General features: G+C 43.1%; 1 protein-coding gene across 1 annotated transcript in view; it reads right to left on the bottom strand.

Annotated features, from left to right (window-relative positions):
• Nucleotides 1–17,919, bottom strand: part of WWOX (WW domain containing oxidoreductase) — a 1,154,388-nt gene that overhangs the window by 1,075,092 nt on the left and 61,377 nt on the right. Inside the window, exon 5 of the mRNA XM_007939111.2 lies at nucleotides 10,992–11,098. Within this exon, the coding sequence (XP_007937302.2) occupies nucleotides 10,992–11,098 (107 nt within the window). The remainder of the gene's footprint in view (nucleotides 1–10,991; nucleotides 11,099–17,919) is intronic.

Below are 17,919 nucleotides of genomic sequence, written 5' to 3'. Positions count from 1 at the left end.
GACCGCCTCGCCCACAGCTTTCCTTCTGTTTATCCTTGTGCAGGTGCTTTTATTGGCATAAGGACTGCTTCTCCTCCCTGTTTAGCACCTGCTATGTTTGAGACTCTCTGTAAATTTCCCATAATACACATGAGAAACATTGTCAGCCACATTTTTTCCCTCTTAAATAATGGAGATGAAATGTCTCATGGCCAGAAGCGGGCCTTCCACCCAGTGGCTGAACACCATCAGAAGATGAAATCCGTCTCCTCAAACCATGTCAAAATTGCTTAATAGGGACTCCAGGGAACCCATACTAATGAAAGGATGCATCTGCTCTGGGTTTCACATGATTAGGAGTGAAGGTTTGAAGCTAGCTACCTATCCTTGACTTTCACTCTTTAAAACTCTGCGGTTAATCACAGTCCTCGTTATACAAAGGTTACAACAGACATACAATTTGAAAGATTCAGTTCAAGACTGCGAGTGGTGGCCAGAAGAAAAGACACCGAGCTGCTGATCAAAGAACAGTGAATCTCACATTCAAGACTGAGTCAATGCAAAATTTTCGGAACGAGAAATGAAATGGAAAGCTTAGAGGGTAAGTATCAAGCACAAGTTTTAGGAATTCCAGAGACAGAGGAAACTCAGAATATTTTAGCAACCGATTATGACTATGAGGAGGATGAATAATTTATTGTCTGATAAAGAATCTTTCCTGGGCCTGTGACAAGAAAGGTCAAAGAAGCAACCTAAGTAGAACAGTAAATACACTGCACACCACTTGAAACGCAAGTCCGAGAAGGAAAGGGAAAGAAAATGAGTCCTTCATGGAGGTCATCAACTCCAGCAGGCTACAAAAGGCCAACTAGGAACCACAGCTATCTCACGTCATGAACAGAAAAAACATCCATACACACGACAAACATCTCTGTGAATATGGTATTTGCCTAAGTCCTTGAAAGAGACAGGTCTATTTTCTGGCACAATAAAACAAACAAAATTACCAGACTCGTTGCTGACTCTGACTTACGGTGACCCCACGTGTCACAGCAGAACCAAGAGCCATAGCGCCTTCAGCGGCTGGTTTTTCAGAAGTGGATCACCCAGCTGCTCTCTCGAGGGGCCTCGAGGTGGACTTGAACCACCGCTTCTAGTCAGCAGGGAGTCTGCTAACCACTTGCACCACCAACGCCAGGAATTCTTGATAAGGTAAGAAGGCGGCTTTGGGGTCAGGCAATTATGACTTCAAATCCTGCATCTACCCCTTAGTTTCCACCTGTGTAAACCTGGGCAAGCCTTTCCCCTCCTCTAGGCTCTAATGCTTCATCAGCAAAATGTTTAACACTTAACAAATATTTCATTGTGAGATGCCTAAGAATAGTACCTCATACAAAGAAATACAGCCATGCTCATTGGGGAATGTTCAACCACATACAGGCTGGTGGTCCCAACCCCCACAGAGCCGAGTACGGTAAAAATTTAAGGAGCATACAATGGCTCATAATAACAAACCTGCGCTACTTTGCAACATGCATCAAAATATTACTATTGTTACTGTATTATTATGTTAAAGATGTTTTGGTGCATCTGGAAATGTTCCTTTAACATTTTTTTATGCATAAGAAGGTACCCTATACACTATATACTAAGACAAACATCTGCATAACTGATTGTTACATACAAACTCTATCTAACTGTTCTGACTTATGTGACTTATGTACATATTCAACTTAAAGGCAGTAATCCAGGGACTGCCTATATACAAACAGACCTCAGAGATACTGCAGGTTCAGTTCCAGACCACTGCAATAGAGCAAATCTCTCAATAAAGCGAGTCACACGAATTTCTTGTTTGCTCAGTGCATATAAAAGTCATGTTTCACTATAATGTAGTCTATTAAGTGTCAGCATTATGGAAAATGTTTGAAATATTGTGAGAATTACCAAAATGTGACACAGAGACATGAAGCGAGCATGTGCTGTTGGAACGGTGTTGATAGACTTGCTTGATGCAGGATTGTCACAAACTTTCAACTCATGAAAAATGCAGTAGCTGCAAAGTGCAATAAAATGAGGTATGCCTGTATATTACAAAGCCCACACAATGCCCAAACCGCACAGTTTCCTATTCCACAGAAGGTACTGTGGGTGGGAAGCAACGCCAGACTACATAAATATCCACTCCCTCGTGCAGATGACAGTAAGATGACAATGTGTAAACAAAAGTGTCCCCGGGAAGAACACTACAACTTCGTCTTTACCTTTTTTATTTGGTGCTTATTGATTTCAGCAAGTGGTTTATATAGTCCTTGCTGGTTCGCAGACTTGTTTGTATCATACTTTATTTACTGAAAATTCAATACTGAACATAAAAATAATCTTTAAAGCAAAGAAATGAGGAACAAATCTAGTGGTTGAGTTAAGGTAAGCTTTTCTCAATAATCTGTAACTCTTAATAATAATAAAAGTTTTTATAATTTTGTTTGGCTAAAGACCATTGAAAATAATGGGGATGAGCCCTACAACCTGCTGTGACATGCTGAGTAAGAGCCGTCTTGGCTAAATGGAGTCACCTGCTTAGACAAGCATAAGGCTTAGAGATTACCCACTTGCATGCTGCACACTTAGCTCCCCGACCCCCAGATAAAAACACACACACATAGGGGCACATACGACAGCCTCACGCCTAGGGTCCTCTGACCTGTAAAGGCATATTATGAGGATTTCAGCTTTCATTATCAAAGAGGTTGGGGGGAATTTCAACAAATAGCAAAGCTCTCCCACCTCATAAAGTCGCTGAGTGGCTTGGAGAGAGCCTAAAACTAGCTGGATTTCTGCAGAAGTCCTTAAAACAAGAAGCAAGTTATTCCTCAGCTCTCTAGTTCCTCACTCCTTAATATCAGCAGCAGCAGCATGAAAACACAAGTGTGTCAGAAGCTACTAAACACACAGCAAAGCCTCACCCCCACATGCCAATATGCTGATTGATACCTAGTGCTTGGTATCTGTAAATAATGCCAAAGTTATTATTTCTGATGCTTATCAATGAGAACGCAATGCATTAACACTGTCAGTGCTTCCCACATGCCTTCCCTCCAACTAGATGAGCAGACCCAGGATCCACTCCTCCAAAAACTGAAATAATGACAACACTTCATTCGCCCCAGCATCAGGCTGTGTGCACAATCAGCTAAGCATGCACCCTCTCCCTAAAATACACATATTCCATTACCTCTGACTAATAAATCCGCTCTTTTTTCCCCCTCATCTCCTTGCTTTCTCAATAACCATTTTGATATAAACCATTCCTCGAGGTTCCTGATGACTAATCCCTTAATCATCTTCCCTAAATATATGCAAAGTGTATTTCTTTGTAAATACAAAAGAAAAAGCAATCACATAAATAATTAAGATGGCTTTTGAAATGACAGTTGAGTGCTAATATGAGCGACACTGGAAAATACTAATCAACAAACTAAATACACATCTATTAAAGTGCAGGAGTCCAGACATACGAAGACAAGAAAATAATTCATTGCACCTCCACTGGAATCACGCTAACAAATAACTTCCCGACAGCAACTCTTTCAGCTACTTGGAGAAATTAAGAAAAGTAAGCATCACTTTGCACCTTCATATATAAACAGGAAATTATTAATAATAATAATATAATGATAACATTGTTAATAGCAGCAGTGAGATTTTATTGAGTACTTAATCTGCCCCCAGCCATGTGTTAAATACTTAGCACACATACAGTTAATACTTACTAATCACAACCACCTTTGACACAGACATTATTGTTTACATTTTACAGATGAAGAAACCGAGGGGCTCAGAGAGTTAAGAACCTATTTTGGAGCAGTGCTTCTCAAACTGGGGTTGATTTTGTCCTCCAGAGAAGGAACATCAATGTCTGAAGACATTTTAGATTGTCACAGTGGAAGGAGGGTTGTGTATAGAGGCTAGGGATGCTGATCTGCACGGGAGATGCCCACAATAATTATCTGACCCAAAATGTCAGTAATACTCAGGATGAGAACCCTGTTTTGAAGCAATTAATCACTATTTTACTTGTTTTAAAGCAAATGATCACTACTTTTACCTTGTTTAACAGGGCTAAATGTTTCCTAATGTTTGCCAGTTAATACAAAGAGTTCTTAACTCCTTTCACCAGATGACAGACTGGGCACAGAGGAGCAGGTTTGCCTGGCACTAAGCCACCGGGACCCTCTGACTGGGAGATGTTTCTGTGAGGTGCTTTACAGACGTGAACACCAGAGACTCCAACTATCAAGTCTTCTGCTGGGTGAAAGCTAAGATGTGAGAAACCAGTCTGGAGAACCAGGATGTCTTCAGATTAAGTACTGCCTTTATAACCCACCTGCAGCATTAACATATTTCACTACATTTGCTTATTCCAAAATGTGCTGAGTGCCTACTATGTGTACACAAAATATACTCTGGGGTCAGGATGGGGACAGTAGTTCACAAAAGCTTGGAAAAGGAGAAGTGGTGGCCTCCTGAGAATGGTCCAGGAGAAGGGGTACTCTGACTGGCTGTGGAATCAGCCAATCCCTGTAACAGAGAACAAAACATCCAGACAGCACAAGGCCAGCTTCATTTGTTATGGCTCCAGCCCCTTTGATTTGGCTCCCCTGTTGTTTTCCAGTAAGGAAGGATCAGGCCAATGCAACCACAGCTGACCTGGTAGGTAAAGATCAGTTTGTAATCTAACATTCTAATTTATACACTTTAGCCCTTAAGTGAGCTCAATGTTTGACCAGTTCTAGGGCACTGACAAGACTAAAGACAATTCACAAAAAAGGATGCCACCCCATGAGACGGCATGGGATTCTTGGTTAAATACCCACAAAAATAAAGAGCAGCTGAGTTGGAGGCAATGAGATGTCAACCTAAACAACGTCTAGGAAAGACTTGACGTCCAAGTCAAGAGACAACTTAGGAGAGCTTGGGTCCAAAGCCTTTGGGAGACTAGGCCCCTTCATCAAACTACACGTGTTTGGTCACTCCTCTCTTCTACTGGAAGGGACCCAAGACACATTCTAGGGACTCAGGGATGAGTCACACAGTCACTCCGAGGGAGGGCCACCAGTGCCTCTTCCTTGGCATTCTGACTCATCAGCAGTGCCCAGTTCCACAACATCCACTGCCCCACATGCTACAGTGGGCAGCCACACAGGTAGGTGCTCTTGCACTTCCTGTGTCACTCGCAACAAGCAGACCAGGCAGCGCTTGACACCCGTGGCAGCTGACCACTCATAACATCATCTCTCTCTCCAGCCACAGTTCTCCTTTTCCTCCTGTGCACAGCTGGTTGGTAAGCAGGTGACCGCAGGCCCATCTGCCCCATCTCCACATGGCTTCCTTCCTCCACAGGGCCCAAAAGTTTCTGATGTCATGTTTTAGGGATCTATAAACGTAGAAAATATAGTAGAGTGAGGTGAAAGGAAAGAGGTACTGGGAGACCCAGAGAGGCCTTTTAAGATCCATGGGGGCGCTGAAGTCCTGGTGTGGCCATTTATAAGGTGTATTTTGATACTTAGTCAGTGTTTGTGCTTTTCATGCAATGCCACTTTGAGGTCCACCTATCTCAGGAGCTCTGGTGGCATAGTGCCTAAGGCACTTGACTGCTAACCAGAAGGCTGGCAGTTCAAACCCACCAGCCACTCCTCGGCAGCAAGGTTGGGCAATCTACTTCCATAGAGATACCGCCTCGGAAACCCAAGGAGGGGTCGCTATGAGTCGGGTCCGCCTTAACAGCACGTAACAACAACATCTCAGGGTGAGGAATGGGATTTGCCAGTGCTCCATAAACAGAGCAACAAAATCCCACTCCAGCTATACGGGCTCCTTGGAAAATCCAAGACAAACCAGATACCACTGTTAGAGGTACAGACAGCAGTTAGTGTGTGAATGAGGCAGACCATGTCTATACATCCTGTGGACTACTAACAGCACAGACATCCTTCTTCCAGAAATGCATTATTCAAATACGATTGGAGGCTGATAGGCTTCCCTGCTTTCTTCTTTTTTAATTATGCTAAATGCACTGGCCTTTTAAGAGGATGGTTTACTTCTGCCCTGTCCACGTTTCCCTGTTCTGTTTTTATTTCTACTCTTATTTCTAACTTTGATGCATTTAAAACATCTCAGCAGGAGGCCATTTTCCCATGGAATTATTAGTAGTAGCAGTAATTGCATATAAGTTCTTAATATACTTCTGTATGGAATGCATTTTTCATTTAAGTTATTAAATAGCCAGATTTCTCCAAAAGTGGTTTGAGAGTTCTACAATGGATATCTTGTTGGGACCAGAGAGTAGATCAAAGTTGCTTCCTCAGAGAAATATAACAAATCCTGAAATTTGCCACTCAAACAGTACCTAGCAATTTTGAAAGCACACCTAAAAGACAACCAACATGGAAGATGCTGAATGAGTAGAGTGGACTGGGTTTAGAAGCTCCGAACTGGGTCTGTTCTCGGCAGTTGTGTGGCTCTGGGTCGCTTCAGCCTCTGAGCCTCCACTGCCTCTACTGCAAGACACTGAACATCAGGCCTCTGGGTCAGCTTCTCCAGGGCAGAGCATATAAGACAGAATCAACACACAGTACCACACACAGTAACCACTAGCTGAGGGCCCGCTGCAGGTGTGAGAACAACATTCCACTGGCTCCGGGGCAGAACGTTCTGGAACATGCCAACCGTGAGCTGTGAGGTGAAGGCAGGGAGAGCCAGGCCAGGCAGGGAAGGAGCGAGTTGTTGGGGAGGAATGAGCTCTATCTCCAGTACGAGAGCCAATGCCACAGAGCCTGGGCACGTGCGAGCCGACACAGAGCGCAATGGCCCCCGAGGGCACCTCGGCTGCCACAAAAAACTTTGGGTTATTGTGAGAATCCCCCATGAGGTGCCAATATGTTGCAGTACCATCCCAGCTCCGACACTGACAGGATGCATCCCAGTTAAAGTAGGAGCAGCCTCAAGCTGGCTAGCAGCTTGAAAAACTGGAGTTGATCAAAATGACCTTGAGAAACACAAGAAGGTGGTATGCAATGATATACCAGATAAAATCTGCACACAGAGATGTGAGCTGTGGAAGGGCCTGAAGGAAACCAGAGCAGGAAATTCTGAGAGTGGGGAGCTGAGAGCACAGGCTCAGCATAATGTCACCAAGGCAGGGCCTGGGACCTCACACACTTTCTGGGCTCTAGCACAGGGCAACGATATGCAATGACAATGGCATTATCTCACTGAGAGGCTTTGGTGCTAAATGTGAGCTTCTATAATCATAATCTAGGGGCCATGACAGACACGGTAGACTGGGATTCATCAGAACAAGCGAACGTGAGAGATGATGAAGGGGCTGAGTTCTACAGCCTACGACCTACGAAATCAGATGGAAACGTTTGCAACATCATGTGAGCTGAGTTTTGCTTTTGTTCCCATTTCCTTTTCCCTGTTCCCAACAGTGAGTATCTGGGGATCATGCCTTCTCTGGGATCACTGTCGGCTGGCTTACCTCAAATTTCTACTCAGATAAAGTTACGCGACGATAAGCTCTGTCATCTGAAAACTGACTTGCAGGGACACAACTATGGCTTCAAATGCAAGAAAGGAAGGCTGAACCATGGGCCTTGAGATCACCCCTTCCACCCTCTTGTTTAGAGATGAGGGCACGGCGGCTCCGGTAGAGTCAAAGACCTTCCCCAGGCCTCAGAGTTAATCAGGGCAGACTCAGAAATCTCTGCCTGCAGTCAGAACAGCAGAGATACAGAGCAATCTGTTCTCAGATCCACTGGGTTATAAGAAAAGAACAGGATAATTTTAAAAACACATAAACAATTGTGTGTTAGTATTATCTTCCAGGACTGGCTCAAACATTACTTTCACTGCACAATAGGTTATTATAGAATCACTAGGGATGCTAGAATCTTATTTTTCTACTTTAAAACAGAACATCACATGGGCAAAATTTTACAAGCTTTACAATATCCCCCGACAGACATCAGGCACATTGTTAGTGGAAGTGGAAATTGGTACACTACTATTTGGCGACAACTAGGGAACCGCTACACACATTTTAAATGCACATGCCCTTTGAATCAGCGAATCCCCTGCTAAGATTTTGCCCTATGAATGTACTCCCAAATATATACATCAAGGATACTCACTGCAGCACAGTTTAGACTCAATTATAGCTGAAAATGCAAGAGAGATGGAACTTTAAGAAAGCACTGTTTGGCAAAAGACAGGCATATGAGTTGAACATTTACCCCAAGTAGATACACTCCTTGGAGAGAACAATCATGAGAGAAAGAAGGGCTGCTTATGCACAGGGAGACAGCTCAGGAGGCAGGAGTGCATGGAGGGATGAACACCGGAAAGAGGTAACTATGGGGAGAAAGTGGGAGGGGAGCTGTTGCATTGTGGTAAACTGTGGTCAATGTCATGAGACAAAGTATACGTGAACTGCTGTATGTAAAGTGAATTTGCTCTGTAAATCTTCACCCAAATCACAATTTAAAAAAAAAAAGAAAAGAAAAGAAAGAAAGCACTGTTTGGAAGAGCAAAGCAATGCAAACTACTAAAAGGTCCACCAGAAGGGAGGCTGGTTCAAGAAACTACAGTATAAGCCATGGTGGAACATTATACCAAAGTTAAAGACAATGAGGTCAATCTCTCTGTACTGATAAAAAGGAGATCTTCTAGATACAGTACTAAGTGAAAAACATCAAAGGACAGTGTGAGTACATGTACGTGCACGCACACACAAACTTGTGTATATAACCTTCTTCTGGAAGAACACACAACAACTATTTACCTTCCAAGAGAAGGATCAGGAGGGATGCTCACTTTTTACTTTGTCCTTTCCCACTCTCTATGCAAATTCAAATCACATGCATATATTACTATTTGCTCTCCTCTTTATAGACCTCTAGAGATCACCACTGTGCTACCTAAACAGGGTTATTAGGTTATTGTTTTTCAGCAGAGTAACAAATTTTAAGATAGAAAAAAATTGGCCCTTTCTTTTTTTTTTTTCTTATTATTATTTAACACAAATCAAAGGATTTGGTGAGCTCAAACAAGGATTCCTCTGAAACATACAGAAAACATAGAAACCAATCTTATTTCTTCACTGCTGTTACTTTTCAGTTCAGAACAGGAGAAACGGTCATAAACAAGCCATGGTTTCTTCCGAAGGCAAGAAATCTTTCGACAGTGGCAGAAAATGAAGACAGCCCAGACAAAGGTTACCCAGCCCCTCCACCCTCTGTTCTGAGACACACCGGTCTGACTCCCCTCCTCCTCCTTCCAGGACCACTACGTGGGACCCTCTCTCTGCCGGGTTTGACCCTTCTCCCACCCTCCCCTTGTCTTTCCTGGTTCTCGGCCCAATGACCCCTTCCACGGGGACTCCTCTCTTGACCTGCGTTCCCCTCCCTAGCATTATTCATTTCATGGCACGACATACTTCCCCGGAGTGGCACTTACCATTGTTTCAAGTCTACATGGATGCTGATGTTCTTTGGTTCTTGGCTACAAGTTCTACAAGGACAGGGGCACATCTATTTTCCCTAAGCAGTAGGCTCCCAGCAGCCATCCGTGGTGCAAATGGAACGAATGGAATGAATGATGCACACTCTCCTTCATGCTAAAACTCAGTGATCACATGAAAACATCAAAACTGGTGTCACCCTCTGGCTCACACCACTGTCTCCGAGGCTTTGCATGACATCCCTCTCTCACCTCTTCCCCTCTCAGTCAGCTGTAGCCACACTAGCTCCCCTGCTCATCCCTGAATCATCAAAGCATGTTCCTACCTCTGTGCCTTTGCACAAGCTGTTCCCACCGCTTCGAATGCCATATCCCCTGACGTGTGCATGGCTTACTGTTTCATTCAAGACTCAGAGACAAAATGTCACAGCTTTGGAGAGGTCTCAGCTAACAAGCCCACGTCACTCCTCATCCCTCACTATGCTTTATTTTCCTCCAATAAACTCATCATAGCCTGATATCTTATGAAATCTTCACTGGATCATGCCTTTATGGTCTGCCTTTTATACCTAGAAGGTAAATTCCACAAAAACAAGGATCTTGTTTTGTATGATGCTATATCCTTATTTCTAAGGAGCTCTAGTGGTGCACTGGTTAAAAGCACTTGGCTGCTAACCAAAAGATCAGTGGTTTGAACCCACCAGCCACTCTACAAGAGAAAGATGAGGCAGTCTCCTTCTGTAAAGGTTTACAGCCTTGGAAACCCTATGGATTTCCACCCTGTGCTAGAGGGTTGCTATTAGGCGGAACCAACTCAGTGGCAGTGGCAGTGGGTATATCCTTAGTCTCCAGTGCACCGGGTAAACCCTCAATGAATGTTTGTTGAGTAAATTCACACGTTAATCTACACAGAACGAAAAGCAGTAAGTGTAAAACAGATAGAGGGTTAAAGCCTACTCCTTTCTAGTCCTAAAATTCATCTTATTGTTGTTGTTATGTGCCCTCAAGTCAGACCTGACTCATAGCAACCCCTCCTTGGGTTTCCCAGACAGTATCACTATGGCAGTGGACTGCCCAACATTCCTTCCCAGGAGTGGCTGGTGGGTTTGAACTGCCAGCCTTGCGTTAACAGTCAAGTGCCTTAGGCACTACGCTACTTAAAACCCATAAGCATAACAATCTCCTAGTTGTATTTATGGGCATTAGCTATATTTTAGTTTAATACCCGGGTGAAATGAGTACACATTCTCTAGCCTCTGAGTAACAAAAGCAGTTGACATTGACAATCAACCATAAAGAAATATGCAGATAGTAAGGAAGGACTTCCTCACCCTTTCAATGAAAACGTATACAAAGTGAATATGGCTTTAAAATTTAAAAAACAACATTATTCCAAGAGCAATAAACTTTACACAGAATGCTAAAATTTCCACGTTTATCCTAGTGTGTATACTTGACAATTTAAAACAAAAAACCAGTCATGTGCTTACCCATTCTTCTAAAATGCGTGACACTGCTTCACTGGCCCTTGTCACGTTCCTACAAGCCAGGATCACGTGTGCACCGTGGAGGGCAAAAGACTTGGCAGTTTCAAATCCTATGGTTTTAAAGGAAAAGGTGACATTACAAACACAACATCAGAACATTCAGTTATAATGAATGGCCTTGAAAGGCCACATGCATTGCCCTAGGGCAGTAATTCTCTACCAAGGGCAATTTTGCTGCGCCGCCCCCCCACCCCCAACACTGGCTATGTCTGGAGGTATTTTCAGTGGCCACAGCTGGGAGTAGGATGCTACTGGCATCTAGTGGGTGAAGGCCAGGGATGCTACTAAACACCCTACAATGTACAGGATACTCCCCACAGCACAGATTAATGTGGCCCAAAAGGTTAACAGTGCCGAGACTGACAAGCCCAGCTTTAGGGACAGAGTGATTTCAGTAGGAAGACTGACCCACAGGAGAGCTCACAGCATAGTCAGCCACTTACCGTCACTGAAAAATGACCAGGCCCTGAGCTAAATCTAAAGAGTAAGGCTATACAAAGAATCGGGACAAGGTCGCTACCCTCACAGAGCTCAAGATCTAATGAGAGAAAACACACCTGAAAACTAGAGCAAACAAATAGCATTTACTGAGCTCAGGAGCTCCGGTGGCACAGTGGTTAAAGCATTCAGCAGCTAACCAAAATGTCGTCAGTTCAAACTCACCAACCACTCTGCAGGAGAAAGATGAAGCTTCTTTAATGATTTGCTGTTGTTGTTATGTGCCATCAAGTCAGACCCGACTCATAGCAACCCCTTCTTGGGTTTCTGAGGCGGTATCACTACAGAAATAGACTGCCAAACCTTCCTTCTGAGGAGCGGCTGGTGGGTCTGAACTACCAGCCTTCTGATTAACAGTCAAGTGCCTTAGGCACTACGCCACCAGAGCAGCCTTGGAAATCCTATTGGGGGGGGGGGGGGAATGCCAGTTCTACCCTGTCCTATGGGGTCACTATGAGTTGGAATTGACTATGACTTTGGCTTTGATTTTTGTCAATGTGTCCTGACAGGAAGACGGAGAGAAGAAACAGAGAGTGACAAAAAGGCAGAAGCAGAGAGAATGTGTGTGTGAGAGAGGAGAGAAAGAAAAAGTACCAATGACCAATATCAGGAATGACCAAAAGGACAGCACTACAGATCCCACAAACACAAGAAAGGCTTCACAAGGTATGCTGAATAGCTCAATGTCAATAAATTTAAGACACAGGTAAAAGAGGGCAAAATCCTAGAAAAACACTTAAAAACTATCTTCAAAACCAAAGAAGTCCAATCTACGGTTCTAAAAAGAAAATTCTGGACCCGTATGTCTTCAACAGTGAATTTTACCAAACAATGAAGAAAGAAAAAATACCAAACTTCTATAAACTCTTTGAAATAATAGAAAATGAAGAAAAATTCTCAATTATTTTATAAAGCTCAATTTCACTTGCCATTAGGAAATGACAATTAAAGATACAATGAGAAAACACTACATACCTATTACTACAATTGTTATGTTGTTGTTGTTATGTGCCGTCGAGTCAAACCTGACTCATAACAACCCCTCCTTGGGTTTCCGAGGCAGTATCACTAAGGAAGTAGGATTGTAGTCAAAATTAAAAAATCAGAAACAAAAAAACAACCATACCAAAAGTTGGGGAGGATGTGAGTGGAACTCATGTACATTACTAGTTAAAAAAACAAACAGTCTAACTTCTGAAGCTTGAGCACCAAACCACTGCTCTAAACTGTAAAATACCACATTTTATAAGCTATGATGGAAGACCACAGAGACAATAGTGCAACACCAAAGGAATCAATTCTACTAGAGAAGGCAGCAATGTGATTCAGCCAAATCAAGGTCAAATGACAATAAATTATGTGTCCGAGATAATGTTAATATTTTCAAAAAAATCAGAGTATCATTATCTTCCTGAGATCAGCAGGTGAAAGAGCCTACTAAAGTTCATTCATTCACATCACTTCCATATATCTAATCTTGGTGGAGGCTGCTCTATTTATACGCTCTAGTTCTCAAGGGAAGCCAGCGTAGCACTGTGGGAAATTCAAACTCAGGAACTCAGCACACTTGTGTTGATCCAGCTTCAACCATTTACAAGCTATGGGACCTGACACTATACTCCTTAACTGACCTGATGCCTTTAACGCCTCTGAAACTCAATTATTTTTCATGTAAAATGAGGAGTACATGGTGAACCTATATGAAGAGCTTACACAACCATAACAGATGGAAAAACATGTCAGTACCGTCCTCTTAGGAGCTCTGGTGGCGTAGTGCCTAAGGCATTTGACTGCTAACCAGAAGGCTGGCGGTTCAAAACCACCAGCCACTCCTCAGAAGGAAGACTGAGCAATCTACTTCTGTAGTGATACCGCCTCAGAAACCCAAGGAGGTGTCACCATGAGTCGGATCCAACTTGACGGCAGTGGGTTTGGGTTTTGTTTGTTTGATTGTTTACCCTCCTCTTTTCAAAATCCTTGGTGTAAAGTCCTATGTCTTCATTGATTTGTATGACTTTCTGAATATACTACAGGCATTATGAATGAAAAATTAACATTCTCTCTTAGATCTGCTCCCAACACCAACTCACACGCTAAATGTCTTTAATATCAACTGGAATTCAAAGAAATCCACCTACAAGATCCACCATGCCATTTGCCTGAATTCCAGCTCCAGATCACACTTGAACTTCATTGTTGAGACAACCTGTTACTTTCTGAGACCACACCAAGTTCCGTATTCCAAGATGTTCACTTGGAATGATGACCTCCTATAATCACTCACACAGGACTTCATACCTAAAATATCTAATATCTAAATCTGTCTGCCTCCTCTTTGGTGCATGTAGTGAAAAGCGTCTGAAGCCAAATCTTCTAGCCCTAAAGCAAGAAGACAATGATTTGAAATTGACTCCTTTTACCCATGTTTCACCCTTTACTACCAGTGAGCAAAAGGCACTTAGATCATTTGGGAAAGAGGGAGAAAAGCCCAACACCAGGTTTGTAACCCAGCTGTTCTCACACTGGATGGAAGCAGGTACGAGACGAAATCTTGCTGACCAATACACTACATCCATCCGGCTAATGGAATGCTGACAGCCATCTGGAGGTAACGCGAAGTGGCTGAAACACCTTCACTTCACCTAATAATTTTACACACCCAGAACACCTTGGAGAAAATGGGGGGCTCTGGATCCCTTTGAAATGTCCAAGTCGAAGCAATGATCAGAAATATTTTCCATATCATTTTCACCAGAGGGCATCAAAATGAAAAAATGATTGAGGCAAGTAGAGAAAGATGGTAGATGCAATGCTTAATCATTTTTTAACAACCATAGTTTTAACGTATGGAGAGAGGAGTGATATAATGCAAGGTCAGGCAGGTCCCAGTTTATTTACCTAATTACCTTATTAGGTTAACGATGATCTCCTCGGGGTCTCTACCTTTTTCATCTCCGTATCCCAGGGGAAAGCCCCCAGCCATCGCTGTTGTCATGAGCAGGCGACAAGTCAGCTTCAGCCCGTGACGACCTCATGCTCAACAGAATAGTCTCGGACCATCTTCACCATCATCCGTCCATCTGAGCCCATGACTGCGGCTGCTGTGTCAATGTACCTCATTGCGAGTTCTCACTTTCACTGATCGTCTACTTTACCCAAACATGATGTCCTCCGCTAGCACCCAGTAGGACTGAATAAACATCTGCCAAAGGCACAAATAGTCCTGGCAGCCTGCTCAAAGACCACGATTCTGAACTATTTTAAAGCAATCCCAGTTGTTTCATACAGCACCAGTGATGACTCTCTCACTTTCCTGTTAATAATGAATAAATAGTAAAGTCCTCCAAAGATACTGCTCACTGCAGTTCTGAATGACACTACCTACCTATCTGGGGGGGAAAAGCATGCCCTATCAAATTGTATTTTCCCAAGCAAACATGGTAAGTCATACTTTCTCACTTGACAAAACAACCCCTGGCAAAGGACTTTTTATCACCAAAAAGAGCACACAGGGTATGAGGGCAGCAACAGGCTGCAGGCTCAAGCTTGCGCCCTCTCTCCTTGAGATAATTCCTTACTGGAGTTATGGTTAAGACATTTGTCTCTCTGTCCTGTAAGGCTGTACTTTGGGTCTTACATCTTCCTTTATCTAAGCCCTGCATTACGCACTGCTAGTCTACTTTTGAAAGCTGCAACAGACAATTCCACTTCCTTATCCTTTACAATTGCCTTTGGAGCAAAAACAAAGCATGGATATTTCAAAAGATGATGGTTTAACAGGAAGTACAATAACACTTTTATAGGAAGTCATATCTCTAGAGTGTGGAGTTTAAAAAAAAAAAGTTTAATAATGCTACCTACTGCTAAAGTCCTGCAGAAAGCCCAGGAGACTAGCATCGCTCACTCCCGTAATACCGCAGCTGATGACCAGTTTAATTAGCTAAATGCAGTAGTGCTAAGCCAATTCTGCACAGTGCCAAAGTTGGAGCAAAATAATGAAGGCAATGGTTTACTAAATTTAATAACCTGATTCATCTTATAAAAAATTAACTTTATGACAATATTTAAATTAAACCAGCGTAACTGCATGGAGATGGCAAGTGTGTCCCGAAGAATATTTAAAGCTAATAATATAAAGAAAATGAAGGAAGGTATTTTAAAACAATACCCAGCTTCAGTTTCTAGCACTTGCTACCTCCAATCCAATCAGAAAAATTAAGTGGCCATGGAGGTTTAATACCTCACTGTCTTAGGTTTGAAGCTTTGGACTCAAACAGATAAAGTATCATAAAATAGAAAATATATAAAAAAAAAAAAAAAAATACCACCAATACAGTTCTGCTTTTCTTACACTAGTTTCCACACTCGAGGACAGAAGTCACAACCCAGTGAGTGCGGGACAACCGAGTGCACAGATGGGCTCCGTCTGCCTACACCTTGTTTTCCTCTTCTCCTCCTTCCCTCCCCTTCTTCCTGCCTTCTTTTCCTCTCTCCTTTCCACAATCTCTTCCTTCTTCCTGCCTCCTTCCCCTTCATACCTCCTTTATTTCTTCCTCTCTTCTTTCCTACTATGAACTAGTTGCCAGCATTAAAATCTTGGGGAAATGCATATCAAAAGCTAGATATCACTTCTCTGAAAAGCTTACAGTCTGACCACATAGGGCCCACAATCCCACTTGGTGACAGTCAGGTGGGCCAAGGAGATGCTGTCCTTTAGAGCTAGGGGGCTGGGCCCTCCTTTTGGCCACAGTCCCTTCCCAAGATGCTGCCATTATGTGGCAGCCACTGCAGGTACTTTATGTTCCGATGCGTATTATCTGGGGAAGGTTCCTGCTGGAGCCAACAACTCAAGCCTTACCACCAAAGTGTCTCAGTCAGAATGTCCACATCCAAACTGCAAAGTCACAAAAGATGCTTCGCCCTGACCTGCCCAAGATTTCCAAGATTTTATTTAAACCATTTCAAGTCTTCTCTGTCAAGCATGAGAAGAATGCATTTTGGTTACACTTTCTAAAATCTAACAATAGCACACAGCTTTGCACAGACAGAAACCTGGAAGAGTTATAACTCGGGGGTCTGTAGACATTTGGATAGGTGGCACAAGCTCCTCTGCCCACCTCCTTTGCTGTTTCCAAATGCCATTGAGTGGCAGCAGAAACACTGGACCAGGAACTACACTGGGACCAAAGGACATAGAAAGGAACCAGACAAGCAAAAATGCATAGTGTATGGCCAAACAAGATCAAGGACTAGTGAGGGACTGAAGCACAGGCAGTGCAATGGGAGATGAAACCCTGTACCCCAAGCCAATAATGTGCCATTATTATTTTCATTTAAGAACCTTTTGTGTTCACGAGCAGGATGGACAGGCTGGAGTCATGGAAACCTGGTGACCAGCCAGGAGGGAACGAGCTCCTCTAATGTCGAGCAGATAAAGGGATAAATGAGAAAACTAATTAGGAAGCAAAGATCAACAGAACCCAAGTCTAGCTCTGAGGAAGCATCGGCAGATCTAGCAAGGTTGCCAGACATGCCATAGATGAGCCTGGTGATTCATTGACCCTGATGGGGAGACAAGGGAAGGAAGCGTCTATGTGGGTGGTGGAGGGAGACAGAGCAAGTGGCACACCTACTGAGACTCATAGACAGGTTGAATACAGTAACCCACAGATTCCTCAGGGAAAAAGACCACCATCAGGCATAGGAACCCAGACTCCCCAAATACTAACAAAGGTCCCACTGAAGCAGAAAAAGGCCACATCTTATCCTGATGCAGGTAGTTTCCTTCTGGTCTGAGTTTTTTAATTTTCTCCATATTGTGGATTTACTAGGGCAGTGCCCCCGTTTACTGTAAATTATGGTTTTAATTATCATTTTTATTAAGATGCCCAAAGGAGTAGGGGCTTACAACGCCCGTAACTTCTAATGGGTTGTTATTATTAATTTATAATTGTGAAACACTGGAGACAAATGTTACTTGGAACTGCACACAATTAAAAGGCCACAGAAATGGTGATGCTTTCCTCCCCAGAACATACCATAAAGCACTCTCTAGGAGCCAATCAACAAGTTGCAGAAACTTCTAGCACAAGTTTTCTCCCTCCCTAGAGTGCTACCATCATGTATACAGCAGGAAGATAAGCCTAATGGCCTTCCTCTGTAGTTAGATTTGGGGACAATTCAAAATTTTGGATAATTTTTGTGTTCCTAAACTGTTAACTTTAAGACTGTGAGTTTCGGAGGCGGGGCAAGATGGCGGACTAGGCAGAAGGATTGCACAGACCCTCTTCAACAAAGAAAAGGGAAACCAATTAACACAGACACAGAAGATAATCTTGGACCCCTGAGCCTTGAAGGAAAGGATGCAGATTTG

This window comes from Orycteropus afer, unplaced genomic scaffold (genome assembly GCF_000298275.1).
Source record: "Orycteropus afer afer isolate SDZICR_OR568_19922 unplaced genomic scaffold, OryAfe1.0 scaffold00057, whole genome shotgun sequence".
Classification (NCBI taxonomy): Eukaryota; Metazoa; Chordata; class Mammalia; order Tubulidentata; family Orycteropodidae; genus Orycteropus; species Orycteropus afer.
This window is presented reverse-complemented; position numbering and strand designations above follow the sequence as displayed.